This window comes from Protopterus annectens, chromosome 4.part0, assembly GCF_019279795.1.
Source record: "Protopterus annectens isolate FY-2018-M chromosome 4.part0, PAN1.0, whole genome shotgun sequence".
In the NCBI taxonomy this organism is placed as follows: domain Eukaryota; kingdom Metazoa; phylum Chordata; order Ceratodontiformes; family Protopteridae; genus Protopterus; species Protopterus annectens.
In genome coordinates, this window is record NC_056733.1 from 876,299,432 (window position 1) to 876,318,039 (window position 18,608).

The following is an 18,608-nucleotide window of genomic DNA, read 5'->3' on the forward strand; positions in this document are numbered from 1 at the left end:
ACTTTGGAGAAGTTTATTCTAAACAAGAGTGGTCCCAGTACTGAGCCCTGTGTTGCACCACTAGTAACTGGCCTCTTGCTGGATCTGGATTCACCCACTTTAACCATGTGCCCTGTCTGTGCGCCAACTGGCTATCCATCTGGTAACATAGGGATTTATGCCCAGTTTTGTGAGTTTATTTATAATACCTGAGTGGGGAATTGTGTCAAATGCCTTGCCCAGGTCGGGGTAGGTGGTGTGTACTGTTTACCCTCATCCTTATCCTTAATGATATTCTTAAAGAAATTCACCAGATTCAGTAGGCATGACCTGCCCTTAAAGCCGAATTGGGTTGAGTCCAGTATTTGGTGGTTTCCCATTATTTATCAGGTCATTGATTATTGGGTCTGTAATGTTGGGGCCTCTTTACTCAGGGGATGACTGTTGCTGCCCTCCCCTCTACTGGGACAAAGCCAGTCCGTGGGCTGTGGTTAAAGAGAGATCCTAATGGGCCTGATAAGTCCTGATGTAAGCCGTTTAACAGGCAACTTGGTATGTTGTCAGGCCCCATTAAAGCTGTGTTTTTAGCTTTAAAGAGCACAGTGGAACCTGTTGTTTGGTGATAATTGGAGGTGGAGTAGTGGTGGAGGGTATTTTTGGGTGAGAAATGGAGGTGAAATTTGAGATTAATTTGTCAGCCAGCAGATTTGCTATGTCTTCCGATTGACTATAAGTGCTGCCAACCATGACTAACACCACACATTGTTGGGTGCTGTCCTTAAGACTGCAGACATAACTGAAAAACACCTTATGGTTATCTTTAGTTTTGGAGGCAATTTTTATCTCAAAGTCTTCTTTCAGAAATTTCACTAGTACCATGATTCGCTTGTTTAGACTAATAATGACTTATTTCTCTGTTGTGCAAATCCCCTCTTACTTCTCAACACACATTTTCTTTCTTTTGTTGTATAACCTGCTCATATACTAGGGATCCACCAGGGTGGCTTGTTTTTTTGGTTTTACTTCGATTTATTTCGGTCTGATACTGCCATTTTTATTCAGGTATTCATATGGTCATACAGGGCTTTTGTGTATGCCTCTGCATAGTGTAATGAATCCTAGACTTTCCAGTCCGAGATTTGGAAGGTTCTTGTGTACCCCCCCCCCGGGGGGGGGCATTATACTACTAGGGTATAGGTTACTTGTACTTTTAACAATATTTGGGCTGTTTGCTGCAAGTCCACAGACTGGAGTAATGAGTGGGGAGGATACAACCAGTAACAGAGTTTGGTTACTACAACTTTTGTTAACTACAATCTAGAATCAATTTACAGTGCTGCATTACCAACATACAAGACACCAGTGACTTAGACAGCATTTCTTAATATTCGGTTCATTTCTCAAAATACTAACACATGCATGTTAACTAAAACAAAAATAAATTTTACCTCTGCATCAATCTGTTCATCGAATTTTTGACTAATGTAGAACCTTGGTAAAGCAATGGCTTCTTTAAGACTATAACCAAACCACAGCTTATTCATGATGGCCTGAAACAAGACAAGTGTGGTTACACATCTTCACTTCCATGCATAATGACATTTCTATTAAGCTACACAATCAGGCAGGAAAACAATGTTTTGTCTTTCAGAGTAAAAATATGTTCTTTTTATGTCAGTAATGCTTGCAATACTTCAAGAAGTTAGGCCTAAGTGCTCCCTGTCCTGCTGGCTTTTCAATCCACAACAGACATGACAAATACAACCACAAAATGTGTATACATCTGGGTGTGTGTGTGTATGACTGTGTCAGTATATGAGGCATGTCTAGAGGTGTGTGCGTCAGTGTGCACATATGTGTCTGTGTGCAGTGTGTGTGGGTCTTTGCATTTATGTGTATGATTATGTCAGTGCATTTGGCATGTCATTGTGTGTGTGTGTGTGTGTGTGTGTGTGTTGGGGGGGTGATATGAGGGTTGTCTGCAGGTGTGGTCATGCAGCTGAACTGGATGAGCTCAACAGTCCCACACCTTATGTTCCAGGCCTGTAAAAGGTGGATGATCTAAAACTGTGACCACCTTTTGCTAGCACTGATGCCATGGTAACCCCCCCCCCCCCATTTCAATGCAGTTGGAAGCATCTCAGCTAAATACTGTCACAAAACAAGCAGGACTGTAGTACTCCAAGTTGTACTGATGACACCATCACACATGATCATTCATGTGAAGTCTACCCCAGATTGTTTATGGGGTATTTCATCATCCCCTATCCTTCTAGCACTGGGAAGGGGGTGTCTGCACCCCCACACTACTTTGCACAGCAACACTGAAGGCTCAAGGTAAGTGAGAATGTCTACACAAATGTATTGTACAACAGTACACCTCTCAAAAGGAAGAGTGCATTAAAAACACACCTAACAGAAAACAGTACAAAAATGTAGAGAAAAAAAACAGACTCAGGTGCCTAGGCAGTGAGCAATTTCCCTCTGGAACATTAGGCTGGGGACAAATAGCTGAAGTGATATTCAGCTGCGGAGAAATATGGCCTGTTGTGAAGTTCCTGTGGGTAAAGGTCATGCTGCTAAACGCTAGAAGTCTAAACATGGAACTGCACTCATTGCAAGCATTCTTAACCCTGGAAAATGCTGACATCTGTGTGGTCACAGAAACCTGGTTCAAAGTTATGGAGAGCACTCCAGCCTTCCCTGGTTGCTCATCCTATCATACATTCAAACCCCAAACTGTGGGTAGTAAAGCCAAAGGAGGTGGTGTTTCAGTATATATTAAATACATGCACACCTCCAGGCTGGTCAAACGGTATCACGCACAGGAGACAGTCCAAGTGCAGTTAACTATTGATAAGACCCCTATACCAACCATAGCTAACTACTGGCCCCCAAATCTCACCCAAGATGCCCAGACTGCCTATCTAGACCTCTTTGAATCTATCAAGATTCAACTCTTTATCCTGATCCTTGGTGACTTTAACTACCCAAACACAGACTGGAAGAACTACTCTTGCCAGAACACAAATGCCCAGAGATTCCTTGATTTTGTCAGACTTGGTATTAATCAACATGAGTAACCACTGCAGCATCCCTGTAGCATCATCCTCCCTTGTAAGATCTGACCATAAAACAGTCATGTTTGAAGTCACCATCTCCCCCGACCCCCCTCTAGCTAGGGAAAGCAAAAAAACTTCTCCAAAGCTGATTACAGCCTCTTGAGGGATGGTACAAACAGCTTTACAGCCCCATCCCCTTCTCTAGGAACTGGCACCAGTATCCAAAACTATACAAAATTACTATACGGACATTTATATAGATGCATGGAATCAGGAATACCTGACAGGCCTAAATCATCCTCCGCAAGGAAGAGTAAACCTGTCTGGTGGACATCTGCAAAAAATAAACTCTATAACAAAAGAAAATAATTGCTGACCAGGACCAAGAAGGAGAAGATGCCTAATTGGAAGCAATCTCTCCTTAGTCTAAACAAGTAAATAAGAGCACTTGTGAAATCCTCCAAAGCAAACTTATAGTCCAAATTGGACACATCTACTAGAGACAATCATAAGACCTTCTTCACATATGTCCGCAATCTCAAAGATCTGTTCAGAACTGATGGTCAAGGACACCACATATACAAATGCCGTAGATATAGCAAACTTGCTGGCTGACAGATTTAGTGAAAATTTCACCCCTCTGTCCCCCCATCAGTTAATCAGGACATTCCCAGTACCTGCCCCCTTCCACTTATATCTAGGGATCAGGTCATCACTGCTCTCTCAAAGGCAAAAAATACAGCCTCAATGTGACCCGATGACATACCAGGCTTTATCCTACATGAACTCAGGCATGAACTTGCAGCACCATTAGGCATCCTCTTCAACCAAAGCCTGAGTACTGGCTTTGACCCAGCTGAGTGGAGGACAGCCACTGTCATCCCTTTACATAAAGGTGGAGCGACCACTGATCCGGGAACTTATAGACCCATCAGCCTAACTAGCCTGATCTGCAAGGCCATGGAACAGATTATCATGGACCTCATTAACAAGGACATTGGCAACCTCCAAATGCTCGATCCCACACAGTTTGGCTTCATCAAGGGGATGTCATGTCTGTTAAATTTGGTTGACTTTTTTGATACAGTCACCAAAGCCATGGATGAAGGGAAGATAGTGCACACCGCCTGCCTAAAGCCTTTGACACTATTCCCCACTCGGGCATAACAGATAAAATCTCTCAACTAGGCATCGATCTGTATGTTACCAGATGGGTAGCCAACTGGATCACTGATAGAACCCACCTAGTCAAACTAGGGGAAGCCACCTCAAACCTAGACCCATATCGAGTGATGTTCCCCAGGGTTTGGTCTTGGGGTCTCTGTTATTTGGGATATACTTTTCGGAGGTACAGGCCAAAACCAGCGGGCTATGGTTGACCAAGTTTGCAGATGACTGCAAGTTGGGAACTGTGATCATTTCCCCTAGTGACGTGGACATCCTCCGAGAAGGTCTCATCCAAACAAGTGACTGGTGCCACAAACATGGCCTCAAGCTGAATATAAAAAAATGCATCATCATCCCCTTTGGGGAGAGAGATGTCCCCACAAATTATCACATAAATAACAACATTCTAAGCACGCAGTCAGTCGTTAGGGATTTGGGCGCCCAGACTGATAGCAACCTGACTTTTGACCACCATGTTGCTTCCATTATATGGAAAACTTTTTACATGGCCCACCTCATAAGTAACGGTATCGCATCCAGGGACAAGAAGGTCATAACATCCCTGCATTCTTCCTTTATAAGGGCGATTACTGAGTACAACACCCCATTCGGCATGTACCTCGTGAAGCACATGCAGCAGCTGGAGACACCAAAGAGGTTCCTCACCAGGAGAATCCAGGGCTTCAAAAATCTACTATACACAGATAGGCTAAAAGCCCTATGCCTCTACTCTGTTTCATACAGACTCTTCAGAGGTGACCTCTGTCTGGCATACAAGGCAATCTCGGACCCCGCCTTGATGGGACTGCTGCATATCCGCAAGTCAAGCTCCACTCGAGTAACCCACACATGCGGCCTCAACCTGGTCTGTGACATCAATAGGACTTGCTGGCAGGACAGATTTGTGTCCCAGAGACACCCCTATCTATGGAATAGAGTCCCTCTCCAAGTCAAGTAGAGCACCTCTTTACTCCTTTTTAAGCACAATCTGGATAACTGGATGGGAAACAGAAAATATATCCCTGGGATTCCACCTGTGTCCCTTTTGGACATGGACATTGGGTGCTGATTTGTCTATGCATGGGCTAAACTCTTGGCTAGGCTTATAAGGGCCTTAGGGCCCATAGTCTAGTAACTTCCTATGATCTTATGCCGTACAGCTTTAATAACCAAATGCATGGGGGCAGAAGTAGTAACGAGTGTTGTGTTCAGTGTACAGCGCATGCTTATGCAACTACAACATGTAGAAGTGTGCTATGGCATGGAGGAAATCCTACATGCTACTGTAGTCACATTTATGCTCCAGTGTACATTTTAGAAAATGTTCCCTAGACACAGTGAAGGGGGCAGTGGTCCACATACACCAATTATAAAGACACTACCCACTGTGCCATACATTTACTGCCCACTGGTCAGCCTGCTGCTGATGCCTGCCATACTGCCTGCTGTCTCATGTTGCCTTGGGGGGCATGGACATTGTTCTACCCTGTGCATTTGGCTACTGAGGTTGTGGGCATGGCAATGCATTTGTTTACTGAGGTTGTGGGCATGGCAATGCATTTGGTTACTGAGGTTGTGGGCATGGCACTGCATCTGGTTATTGAGGTTGTGGGCACGGCACTGCATTTGGTTATTGAGGTTATGGGTATGGCACTACATTTGGTTATTCAGGTTGTGGGCATGGCACTGCATTTGGTTATTGAGGTTATGGGCATGGCACTACATTTGGTTATTCAGGTTGTGGGCATGGCACTGCATTTGGTTATTGAGGTTGTGGGCATGGCAGTGCATTTGGCTACTGAAGCTGCTGGCATGCCACTGCATTTGGTTATTCAGGTTGTGGGTATGCCCTCAGGGAATCTGCAATAGCCATATTTCTCTTTAGCTGAATGCCACTTCAATCACGTGTCCCCACCCCAATGTACCACAGGGAAATGTCTCAATGCCTAGGTGCCTGAACCCCCCCCCCCAAAAAAAAACTAAAAATACTTTCTTAGTTCACTAGTGTAAGGCACATAACATGCCAAGACCACTGCCCTAACATGAACTCTCGATTTTGATGGCAGTGATGCTAGGCAGATTAGAGGTGTTGGAATCAACTTTTAAAACAAACACAGACGGGTATAAATATTGCATTAATAGTCTGCAACAGGCTGTTGATTATCTTGGGATTTATTTTGTTTATTTATTTAAATTTTAACTGAATATGTCTGTTGTGCAACATATTAATTGCTCTGGCTGTTGTTGCACTGTGCATCTGCACACTGAGTCACTCCTACTTATACAGGAGGTGTGGCCTGCTGCACTGTACATCTGCACACTGATTCACTCCTGCTTATACAGGTGTCGTGGCCTGCTGCACTGTGCATCTGCACACCGATTCACTCCTGCTTATACAGGAGGTATGGCCTGCTGCACTGTGCATCTGCACACTGATTCACTCCTACTTATACAGGAGGCGTGGCCTGCTGCACTGTGCATCTGCACACTGATTCATTCCTGCTTATACAGGAGGCATGGCCTGCTTCTCCCACCACCCACCCCCCATTCCCCAGCCAGCTTGCCCCAGACTACACCTATATACTCCTGTCTACATCTACATTTGGTCACAGTAGACCACCCTCAAAGTTTTACAGTCTTTACCTGCAAGTTCCTAGTGGTAAACTAAATGTGGCAAACCTTTTGCCACACCAAACTCAAGGCTAATATATTACAAACAAAACTATACACCACAAACACAAATTAAACACTCCCACACATTTAAAGAAGTGAAAATATGCATCTACACTTTTAACCATCAACATAACGGTCTTCTTAATGGAAACTACACCAAAGACTACTTGTCACCTAACCTATTCAAAAATCATCCTGAAATCAGGCCTGATAACCACCTGTACATGTCCAAAGCCCTATGATGGAAAGATCACTAAAACTCCACTTGCCCATCAAGGAAATGATTACAAAAACGGCTACTTTATTAAACCACTAATGTCTACAGGCAGTCATTTATTTGGGTGTCACATTCCTAATTGTTGGTAGGCGAGGCAGAAATTATCTAGAGCTAAGGAAAAAAAAATTGTATGTGAGCAAAACTATCAGCTTAAAAAAAATCAGCATTTTGCATTTCTTGTTCATATAGAGTCATTTCCTTACATTTAGCGTGCTTAATTCAAGCTGTAACTAGACATACTTGATGTATTGAAACACTTGTTATCTGCACATCTCTTGGAAATTTTATTACTCAAGGAATGTGATGTACATTATGCAGCTGTGTGTGTGTGTGTGTGTGTGTGTGTGTGTGTATATATATATATATATATATATATATATATATATATATATATATATATATATATACACACACACACACACACACATACAGATACATATACTTATATATATATATATATATATATATATATATATCCACATGTATATTATGGTTTACTATGGTGTCAAATCAACATCGGTCGAATGTTTACAATGTCGCCCTTAAATGCTGAATCCGAAATTCCGAATAGTAAACCACAACAAAACTGAATAAATCAAACTCCCATGGTTCGATGTATTCGACACAGTAGTAGGTGACATCACTCACCTACTGCTATGCACAGTAACGTACCGTTGAACTCTACATTCAATGATATGTTAATTCTACTATTTTGCAAGGGGACTATGCCTCCCTGCACCCCCTATGGTGGGGGCTGCATCCCTGACACCCCCTGCACATTAAATATACCAACTCTGAGATCGCACTACAGTGAGGAACTGGGCTAATTCGCGGTTCCTCACTGAAGCGTGAAGTCTCAGTACGTCGCTTCCTGAAAGGTCAAGTGCACCATGCAACTCGACTAAATGTGGTCGACCACTCTTGATTTGGTTTCCTGCCCCTTGGAAACCGTGAATTTGATAATCGGCCGTTCGACTAACTGCTATTCGGTAAGTGATTGCAAACCATATATTAACCAATATATATATATATATATATATATATATATATATATATATATAGACAGACAGACATATTTACACACACACACACACACACACACACACACACACACACACACACACACACACACACACACACAAACACAAAGATGTGAGATGCCCAACACAGACCAAAAAAAAAAAATCATTAAGAAACCACTTCTAGGAGACTTAAACTGGAAAGGCCTACAAAAATATACTTTAATCCAACTGCTTATACAGTAAAGAAACATAGATATACAGCCATACACATCCTCAGTACTAGACGCTGTTAATGCTGTTATAACCAACTTCCCCAAGCAATAAAAACACTACCCAACAGCTTCAGTGACCATAATACAGTAATTACCACATGGTATTTCAAAGCTGCAAAGCTTAACCATCCATTCATCCACAATCCCTTTTCCCATTTTTGCACATGCAGTTGGGATGTCACTCCAACAGTTACAATCATCTAGAGTCAAAGTTCGCATCATAGGATGGTCAGCCCTGCTGCGGCAGTTCTTCCATGCTATGTACTCACATGCACACTCAAACCTATGCCCAGTTAAGAGTGTCCGATCCACCTGCATTCTTAAATTTGTTGGGTCTATCCCAAACTCAACACAAAGTACAACCATAAACCACTGACTGGACCTAAGCAATCAATGACAGCAGCCCTATAGCTGTTCTAGGGTTATTCTACAGCATCTAAGAGCATATTAAAAACAGACTGCTCCCATTAAAGCAGCTATGAGTCAGAGCAGACAAACGCCCATGGATAAAAGAAATTAAACAACTTGTAAAATAAAAGGACAATGTCCGTCACTAGTAGGAAGCAGACCTAGTTAAAACGGTGAACAAATGATCTTTTCTAGTACTCAGACAAAGTGCTTATATAGCAATCAACACAGCTAAAGCCACTGACAGAATAAGCAAACAAACCCTGTACCCTGAACTGAACACATCAATACTCACTTCACAAAGAGGTTCTTCATGACCAGAATGACTACACAGTAGTTATGTCCCTCCCTCTGGATTGTTGTTATATAGTGTGCTCTACAAAACACCACAGTTCAATGCCACTAGTTCCATTTGGGGTTGATATTCTTGCACAAAACATTATACTTTTTGATATTTATTTATTTTTATTTGCAGTTTGTTGACCAGGAAAGTCTACTGGGCCAAGGTGAGCCCATTTTCAATGGAGGCTCGGGGAGATAAGCTCCACAGTAAAAGTATTTACAAAAATTCAGCAAGATAAAGTGTATACAATAATCAGACAAGATATATTGCCAGGAGATAAACCAGTAAGTCCTCCCAAGACTAAAGGTACAAACGTCTACGATAAGAAATAAAACAGTTGATACAATGATTACAAACACAAAGTCATTAGTAGTTAGAACATAATGTTATATAAAACTGTTGATACAATGATTACAAACACAAAGTCATTAGTAGTTAGAACATAATGTTATATAAAACTGTTGATACAATGATTACAAACACAAAGTCATTAGTAGTTAGAACATAATGTTATATAAAACTGTTGATACAATGATTACAAACACAAAGTCATTAGTAGTTAGAACATAATGTTATATAAAACTGTTGAACTACACAAGCAGCTTAAAGGTGTAAAGAGAACAATGCATGGTATGTCTATAGAGCAGGTAGCATAGCCACCTGCGCTGAGGTATGCTAAACTAGTCAGAGGGGGGTTATGAGGGGTCAGAGCAGGAGCATTCCCAGTTAGAGGAGAGGTTTGAATGGAGCAAAGACTTGAAGGAGGAGTGATTTTTTTGTTGCATGGATATGGGGACGAAGTTGGTTCCATTTTTGAGCAAGGGAGAAGGATAGGAGAAGTTGCCCTGGGCTGCATGTAGGTTTGTGCACTTCAAGGAGGTTTTGGTTATTTGATCTGAGAGTTTGATTGGGAAGGTGCACAGTGAGGATGCAGGAGAGGGAGGGACATTGTGACGGTTTGGCAATAAGATAAGAGAGATAGCTGGGAGCTCCAGCCAGTTCAAGGTGTGTAAGGAGTCACAGTGGTGGGATGAGGATTTTGAGCTGATAGCAAACTTGGAGATTTTATTGTAACAGGACGCCAGTTTAGTTTTGAGGGTGGCTTGCAGATTGGTAAGGAGAGAAGCTCCGTACATGTGGGAGGGAAGGAGGTATGTGGTGTTGAGGGTAAATTTAATTCCAGAGGACAGGAAGCAATTGTGTTGGTAGAGCATTCCTAGTTTCTGGTGATTTTTTTGATGATGGTTTGGAGGTGAATGTTGAATTTTAATTGACCATCAATAATGATAATAGAAGTTTAGTTTGGGAGACTATTTCGATTGGGGGCTTTGTTTTGGCTTACTATGGGGAAGGCATTTGAGTCTATTTTGGAATTCTTAAAAGGAGTAAAGATCATAATTTTGGTTTAGGGTGCGTTATGAGCGAAGTGATTGTTGTGCATCCAAGTTTCAGTACTGTTAAAGGCAATTTGTGTTGTATGCAAAAGCTTAGGGAGGGATTCGGCAGAGCAGATGATGACTGAGTCATCTGCATATTGTACAAGTTTGGCACTGGGAACGCAGAGATGGTAGTCATTTAAAAAGATATTAAATAGAAGAGGGCCCAGAATAGATCCTTGGGAGACACCAGTCAGTGAGTTATGGTAGGGTGAGGTGCAGTCATTCCATTTGACAGCTTGCTGTCTTTTGGAGAGATAGCTAGAAAACCAGTTTAAAGAGGAGGAAAAGAGATTAAATTGAGGGAGCCTAGAAAGAAAAAGGCTATGGGAAATTGTATCAAAGGCCTTAGGAAGGTCTAATAGAGTAGCAGATACAGTATGTCCAGAGTTGCGGGGATGGTTAATATTGTCGAGAAAGGACAGTAGGGCTGTGGTGGTGCTATGTCCATGTCTGAATCCGTGTTGAGTAGGGGTAAGCAGGTGGTTATCTAGAAGGTGTGGTAAGAGTTGAAGGTGAATACATTTTTCAAGAAGTTTTGAGATAGGGGAAAGGATGGCTATAGGGCGGAAGTTTGGGATGTCAGTATTGATGCCACCTTTGTAGAATTATAAAGGCTTTTTCCATAGGAGGGGTACACAGGATTCTTGAATTGAATGGCTAATTACAATACAGACAGGGAATGCTATGCCATCTGCAGCCAACATAAGGAAGTTGGTAGGAAGGTTATCAGGAGCATTGGAGCATGGTTTTAGCTTTTGGAGGAGATTTTTATAGTGGAGACAGGGATAGGTTTAAAGGAGAAGGGACAGGGATGAGAAGTTGAGAGGTAGAGAGAGGGGGGTTGTCGGTAGGAGGAGTGGGAGAAGTGGTGGAGGTCTGAGGGGAAAGAAGTGGTGAGCTTGGTTATAGAGTCTATGAAGAAGGAGTTGAATTTGGTGGCTATGATTTGGTCTGGTAAGCTAGGGTCGGGGCAGTGGTTATCTTTTCTACCAGGATTAAGGAGGGTAGAGATGCATGTCCAAAACTTTTTGGGGTTAGACTTGTGGTTGTTTTGAAGCTTGTAGTACTATGATTTACGGTCAGAAGTAATAGGTTTTTAACTTTATTACAAAGTTATTTGTATTTGGTGAGAGAGTTGGGTGTTTTATGTTTTTGGTAAAGTTTCCAAGATTTGTCTCTGATGTGCATGAGGGTTAGTGTTTCTTTGGAGAGAAAAGGGGCAGTGGTTAATTTTAATCTTTTTGTACTAGGAGGGGCATGGCAATTTAACAGGTTGATGAAGGTAGTGTTAAAGTACATAACAGCATCATCAAGAGGGAGAGTTCTTATGGGTTCCAGTTCATCTGTTTTAAGCTACTGGAAAAGGATTGTGGGATGAAGTTTTGGAAGTTGCAGGTTTGGATATAATTGTGCTATAGGTGTAGAGATAAAGAGCGACACACAGAGTCAAGAAGGTGATCGCTAAGGGAATCTGGCAGAGTGCCACTGTCAGATATATTGTTGGGATGGGAGACTAGTATCCAGTTCAGAATACTGCCTGGGGAGTTGTCCTTTTTAGGTCTAGTAGGAGAGTTACCTAATTGAGAGAAGTTGTATACGTTTATATTTTGGGAAGAGGAGTTTGACTGAATACAGGCCCAGTTAATGTTAGCTTCTCCTAAGATGACTGTTTCATTGGAAATATTTGTAGAAAACCAAGATAGGATAACTTTCAGAAGGGGGATATTATTTCCAGTAGGGATATAATAAAGCGGCTACTAATATGTTTTTATGGTTATTGATTTTCCTTGAACTGTTCAGAACTCTACAATTCTCATTTATTATTCATGTATCTTTTTAAGCATTTATTCACACTTAACTATAATTATTACTTTTGGTTATCCTTAAACATTAAGCCCTGGGCACAACTTGTTTTTGCAAAGAAAAAAAAAAAGACTATTTCCTTCCTTACAGATGAGGTCCCCCTATGGCCAACCTCTCACTGTAATGTCTTTTAATAACTACATTTCTAAGTTCATGCCAAGTATATCAGTGGAATTATTTTACTTTTTCTTCTGAAGTAGCAATTGTGGAACTACCCAAAAACATCTAGCTCTTTTAACAATTTTTGATCTCTTTGATAATATTGATACATGTAGATCTTTGCCTGTATTTCAGTTATATGTCTATAGATAAAGTAACATCCTCTGAAATTTTTGACACGCCTTGTACAAAAAGGGTTTATGTGTTTCCACCCACATATACATAGGATTTCATTGAACTTTTTACATCCACACATTACTGGTAACAGATCTTTTCACATGAGCAGATATATTTTGTGTATCTATATAGGCTTTTGACCCAAGGAGGTCCCGTGTCTTGTATGATCAAAACTCCTAAATCACTCTAATGCACAAAAACAAAAAAAAAAATCCCTTAATCTCCTTGTCTTCCGACTGTGCTTCTCAAACATTTTGGAACTATAGAATATATTTTAGTGCATTTATTAAAACTGTATTTGCCTTAATATTGCTACAACTCAAGTGCTCTAGGTCTTTTCTGTATATGTAGACTAGCTACTTATTCTATTGTATTACTGCCTTTTAAACTGTTTTTCACTTAAAAAGTTTTAAATTGCTAGTTTTGTAGAGTTTTAATTGCATTTACTGTTTAGGGTTACACACTCAAGTGTGTTAACCTTTCCTGTGTTTATTTACTGTATTATTGCATTGTTTAGTCTGTTTTAACCAAAAAAAAAAAAAACAAAACAAAAAAATACTATCTTGTTTGCTTATTTCCTGCCTTTCCTAGCTAGTACAGTCCACACCCCAGAATTTGCTGGTTTCAGGACTTCATTTTCTGTGTTCAGAGCTATCCAGACCTTGCTGTGGTAGAGGCAAGTCCTACTGCTTACCGGTGGGAGTGGTGAGCATTGTACTGCCTGTCTGACACTAGAGGAGTGGTTTCTAGCTCTGAAATTGTAATTTTATTAGCCATTTTGGGCTGATTTCTATTGCTTTCAACTTTCTGGCTTAAAAACGCATGTGTGCACGTGTTTTTTGCATCGTGCAGCACTGCGGGGCTACAGTTAAACTATTCCAGGTGCCAGAAAGTTTGCTCTTCAAGTTTTCCCTTAGAACCAGGCTGGTTTCTCAGTAGTAGCACTAAAATCTGAACCCCCGTGACTAGCACTTGCTCTAGAACTTGCTGGAAACCACTAGGAAGCCTTAAACCGATACAAGCACTCAACTCTCCCTGTTTGTTAGTTTGTGAAATTCGGCTTTTCCTGGTTAGGGGTCGCCACAGCAGAACGTCTGTCCGCTAATGATTGGCAGTTGATTTTTACGTACAGGCTTGCCAGGCCTGACGCACAACCTTCAACGAAGGTACGCCCATTCACGCACGTCTCCACGCAGAAGACGCTCTAGCTGAGAATTGAACCGGACAGCATCTTACTGTGAGATGACAACGCTACCGCAATAAGGACAAATTAATCATATGCATTAAACAGCCTATAATTGCAAAGTACCTTGCAAAGGTAAAGGAAAACAGCTCTTGTACTTTACAAAAAAGCAGTTAAACAGGCATGTCCAAGGGTCAGCTTCCGGTGATTTCTCCTGTCCACCTGGTGAATCTGGGCATACTAGGGCAAGGCAGCAACTGCCTCATGTACACAGACAACCCTCTCCTCCTACCACCCAACACTACAACTTGCAAGAGATGCACTTACACAGCCAAACTGGAAGCAAAGCTCTCTCCAGCCAAGATTGTGCTAGATAGTCAAGAGGAGAAGGTTAACACCTGCACTACACCTCAAGCAACACATAGCCCTTCAAAACCCACACCATCAACACCCACACATAGCAACACTAAACCCACATATGTGGAGGCCATTAACATTAACCTGCCCAAGCAACAAGGACCTCTGAAGCTGAAACGCAAACACCAGTCACAACCAAAGTGACACACAGCTCACAAAACCAGTGTGCCACCCAACAACAGCCCCTAACGCAAGACAACGTACCCAACACTTTAGTCATAGGTGACTCTATAGTCAGGCACACTGATGTCCCACTCACCAGGCTGAACAAGGAGAAAATTACAGTCAGATGCCTGTCAGGTGCCAGGATCTGCCACATAATGCATGCACTCAAGAAACTCCACAACAAGTACAAATACAACTCCATCATTGTCCATGTTGGAGTGAATGACTTGAGATGTACCTCCCTGCACTACATGAAGAGAGACATGGAAGAGCTCTGAGATCATGTGGCCCAGGCAAGTATGACCCTAGCCTTGAGTAGCATCCTGCCTTCACCTAGAATGATAACACAGAATAAGGACCAAATGATTGACTTCAACAGTTGGCTAAGCTTTTGGTGTCATTCAAAGGGGGTACATTATCTGTCTTTCTGGGACGACATGATCAACAAACCATGATGCTTTGCCAGAGATGGTCTGCATCTGTCACCCCTGAGATTCAGGTTACTGGCTATAGCTCTTGCCACCCCTATAGTGCCTTTTTTAGGCAAGGTTCAAAGGACAAAACCACCATAGCAGATACAAGGATGCAAAATCTGAAGGTAATGCTACTCAATGCTAGAAGTCTAAACCTCAAAAAAACAAAAACTCTCTCTCTCTTGAGGCACTCCTAAAAATGGAGAACATCAATATCTGTGCAGTAACTGAGACCTAGTTGAAGGCTCCAGAGACCACCCCTGCAATACCAGGCTACAACTCTTACCAGACTTTTCAGCCACCAAACCAAGACCGAAACACTAAAGTTGGAGGAGTGTCCATATTCACCAAGGATATTTACACCTCCAGGCTTGTTGCCAAACACAATGCATCTGACATTCTCCAGGTGCAACTAACACTAGGTAAGACTGCAATCCAAATTGTAGCTTGCTACAGATCCCCCACCATGCCCCAAGATTCTCACTACACCTTTCTAAACATACTGGAAAATATTATGATACAACCAAACACCCTAATTTTGGGTGATTTCAATTACCCTGCCATTAACTGGGAAAACTACTCGGGTACCAACACCTTTTCCCAACGGTTCTTGGAATTCATAAATTCCAATGCTCTGGATCAACTAATCAATTGTCCCACCAGGGGCTCCAATATCCTAGACCTGGTCATTAACAACATGGGAGATAGATGCTCCACACCAGTGGTCACCCTCTCATTGGTCCAGTCGGACTATAAGCCAATCACCCTTGACATCCATATCCCACCCCCACCCCGCAGTAAGGAAAGTTTGTAAAAAACGTCTCCAAAGCCAACTTCATGCTACTCAAGTCAGAAGTGACAAACTTCATGACATCCATGCAGACGGGAGCTGAAAGTTCGACTGCTGAATCCTACACTAAGGCACTGTACAAGCACATCCACTCGTGCATGAATCGTGCCATCCCAAATAAAACCAAGACGCTCTCCTCCAAAAAAAAGAAAGCCGATCTGGTGGTCCCCTGCCATAAACAAACTATACAAGAGAAGGAAGAAACTGTTGCAGAAAAGAGGAAAATCCCAGGATGCAAAAAACTCCCTTACCAGCCTCAGTAAGAAGCTGAGATCCCTCATAAAATCCTCCAAAGCTAGTTACGAAAACAAAATTGCCAAAGATGCCAAAGACAACCACAAGGCATTCTATAGTTATGTCAAGAACCTAAATGGCAATCCTCAGATCTGCTCTGAGCTACAACAGAATGGCATTAAATATACTGATCCCAAGGATATTGCCAATATCCTGGCAGATCAATTTAGTGCCAACATCACCCCCCCCTCTCACCCCCTACAGGGCCCATTTCAGTACCAAAAGATTGCCAAATTCTGGTAATCACAACCACAAAGGTAGTAACTGCACTCTCCAAAGCTAAGAGTACAGCATCCATGGGACCAGATGACATCCTGGGCTGAGTACTACATGAACCACAAAATGAACTGACACCTCATTTAAGTGTCATGTTTAATCCTAGTCTCACCTCAGGCTTCATGCCCACTGAGTGGTGCACAGCTACAGTTATCCCAGTCCACAAGGGGGGATCCATCTTGGATCCTGGAACTACCATGCCATCAGTCTGACGAGCCTGATCTGCAAGGCCATGGAACGCATTATCATGGAACTTATAAACAAAGACATTGGCAACCTTCAAACACTGGACTCCACCCAGCTTGGGTTAATGAAGAGACGATCTTGACTCCTGAACCTGACTGACTTCTTTGAATCAGTTTCCAGAGCTGTGGACAAGGGTAAGGCAGTCCACACAGCCTATCTGGACCTCGCCAAGGCCTTCGACACCATCCCTCACTCTGGAATCATAGATAAACTTACTAAGTTGGGCATAAATCCCTATGTCACTCGATGGGTTGCCAACTGGCTTACTGACAGAACCCAGACTATAAAAGTAGCCAACTCCAAATCCATCTCCAGACAAGTGACAAGTGGAGTACACCGGGGTTCAGTCCTGGGACCACTCTTGTTTGGCATCTACTTCTCTAAAGTACAGGCCAACACTAAGGAACTCTGGCTAACAAAGTTCGCAGATGACTGCAAACTGGGAGCCATTACTGAATCCCCAAATGATGTGTATATTCTACAAAAGGGCCTTAGAGAAGCAGATGTTTGGTGCCACAGTCATGGGCTCAAGCTCAATGCCAAGAAATGTATAGTTATTCCCTTTGGGAAAAAACATGTACCCATGAATTACCACATAGGTGGCAGTACACTAAACACTGAAAGTGTGATGAGAGACTTAGGGACACAGGTGGAAAGTGGCCTCACCTTCGATAACCACATCACCACAACAGTCAGGAAATCCTTCTATGTGGCACACCTCATCACAAAGGGCTTTTCATCCAGAAAAAAGGAGGTCATTGTTCCACTGTACTCATCCCTCATTAGACCAATTATAGAGTACAATGCCCCATTTGGTATGTACCTCACAAGACATCTGCAACAGCTGGAAAGGCCGCAGAAATACCTCACTAAAAGAATCACAGGCCTAAAGCAGATGCCCTATGCTGACTAAAAAAACTCCAGCTATACTCTGTGGCTTATCATCTACTCAGAGGCGACCTCTGCTTAACATACAAGGCCATGTCAAACCCTGAGCTGTTGGACATGCTCCACTTAAAGAAATCCCAATCCCTCAGACCCACATGCTCCAGGGATCTAAACCTTGTCATCACAATGAACAAAACATGCTGGAGGGATAGGTTCCTGACCCAGAGACTCCCCATATGCTGGAATAGACTGCCCATACATGTCAAGCAGAGTGCCTCCTTGGCCCTCTTCAAAAGGAACCTTGATGATTGGATGGGAGATAGGAAATTCACCCCGGAGATCATGTCAGTCATCCTGCTAGACAGGGGTCCAGGGAAGTAAATATTGTGGGAAGAAATATCCAGGGAATTGTTATGGCTAGGCTTATATAGGCCCTAGGGCCGATAGCCTAGTACCAACCTATGAACCTATAACAGGTATATGTCCATTACAGCTTTTTAATATCCCCTCTTTTGTATCTTCCTAAGTGCTTATTGTATACTGCAACTCTTAGGAGCCCATACACAACTTCTTCTAACCTATAAAATACCATATAACCCCTCTACCTGCCCTTCTGTCTCCTGAGTACTTTATCACTATCTCCCAAATCACCCTCTGTGCTGTCAAAGTCTATACTCACACTGCATAGCCAAACTATGGAGCTCTACCCCAAATTCAATCAGAACTTTATCTGGCCTCTATTTATTTAAGTCCTCTCTTAAAGAATTTCATACTAACACATGGCTATGCCCATGCACCTCACCAGTATGATCTACATCAACAAATACTTCACATTTATACTACCCATTCATTACACTATTTGTACCTTTCAACACTTGCCCTCTTCCCATTCTTAGCGGGTACTGCTATCTTTTTTTTTTTATTTCCTAGCAAAATAGACTACACTTCTAATATTTTTGTATATACTGATTGTCA

The 18,608-nt window shown here is 42.3% G+C and overlaps 1 protein-coding gene across 2 annotated transcripts in view; it reads right to left on the reverse strand.

Moving 5' to 3' along the window:
- The window catches only part of LOC122799642 (glutathione hydrolase 5 proenzyme-like), a 739,199-nt gene that overhangs the window by 40,115 nt on the left and 680,476 nt on the right, over positions 1-18,608 (reverse strand). For both annotated transcript variants that reach the window (XM_044068836.1, XM_044068835.1), the window contains exon 11: positions 1,428-1,529. In XM_044068836.1, coding sequence (XP_043924771.1) covers positions 1,428-1,529 — 102 coding nt within the window. The remainder of the gene's footprint in view (positions 1-1,427; positions 1,530-18,608) is intronic.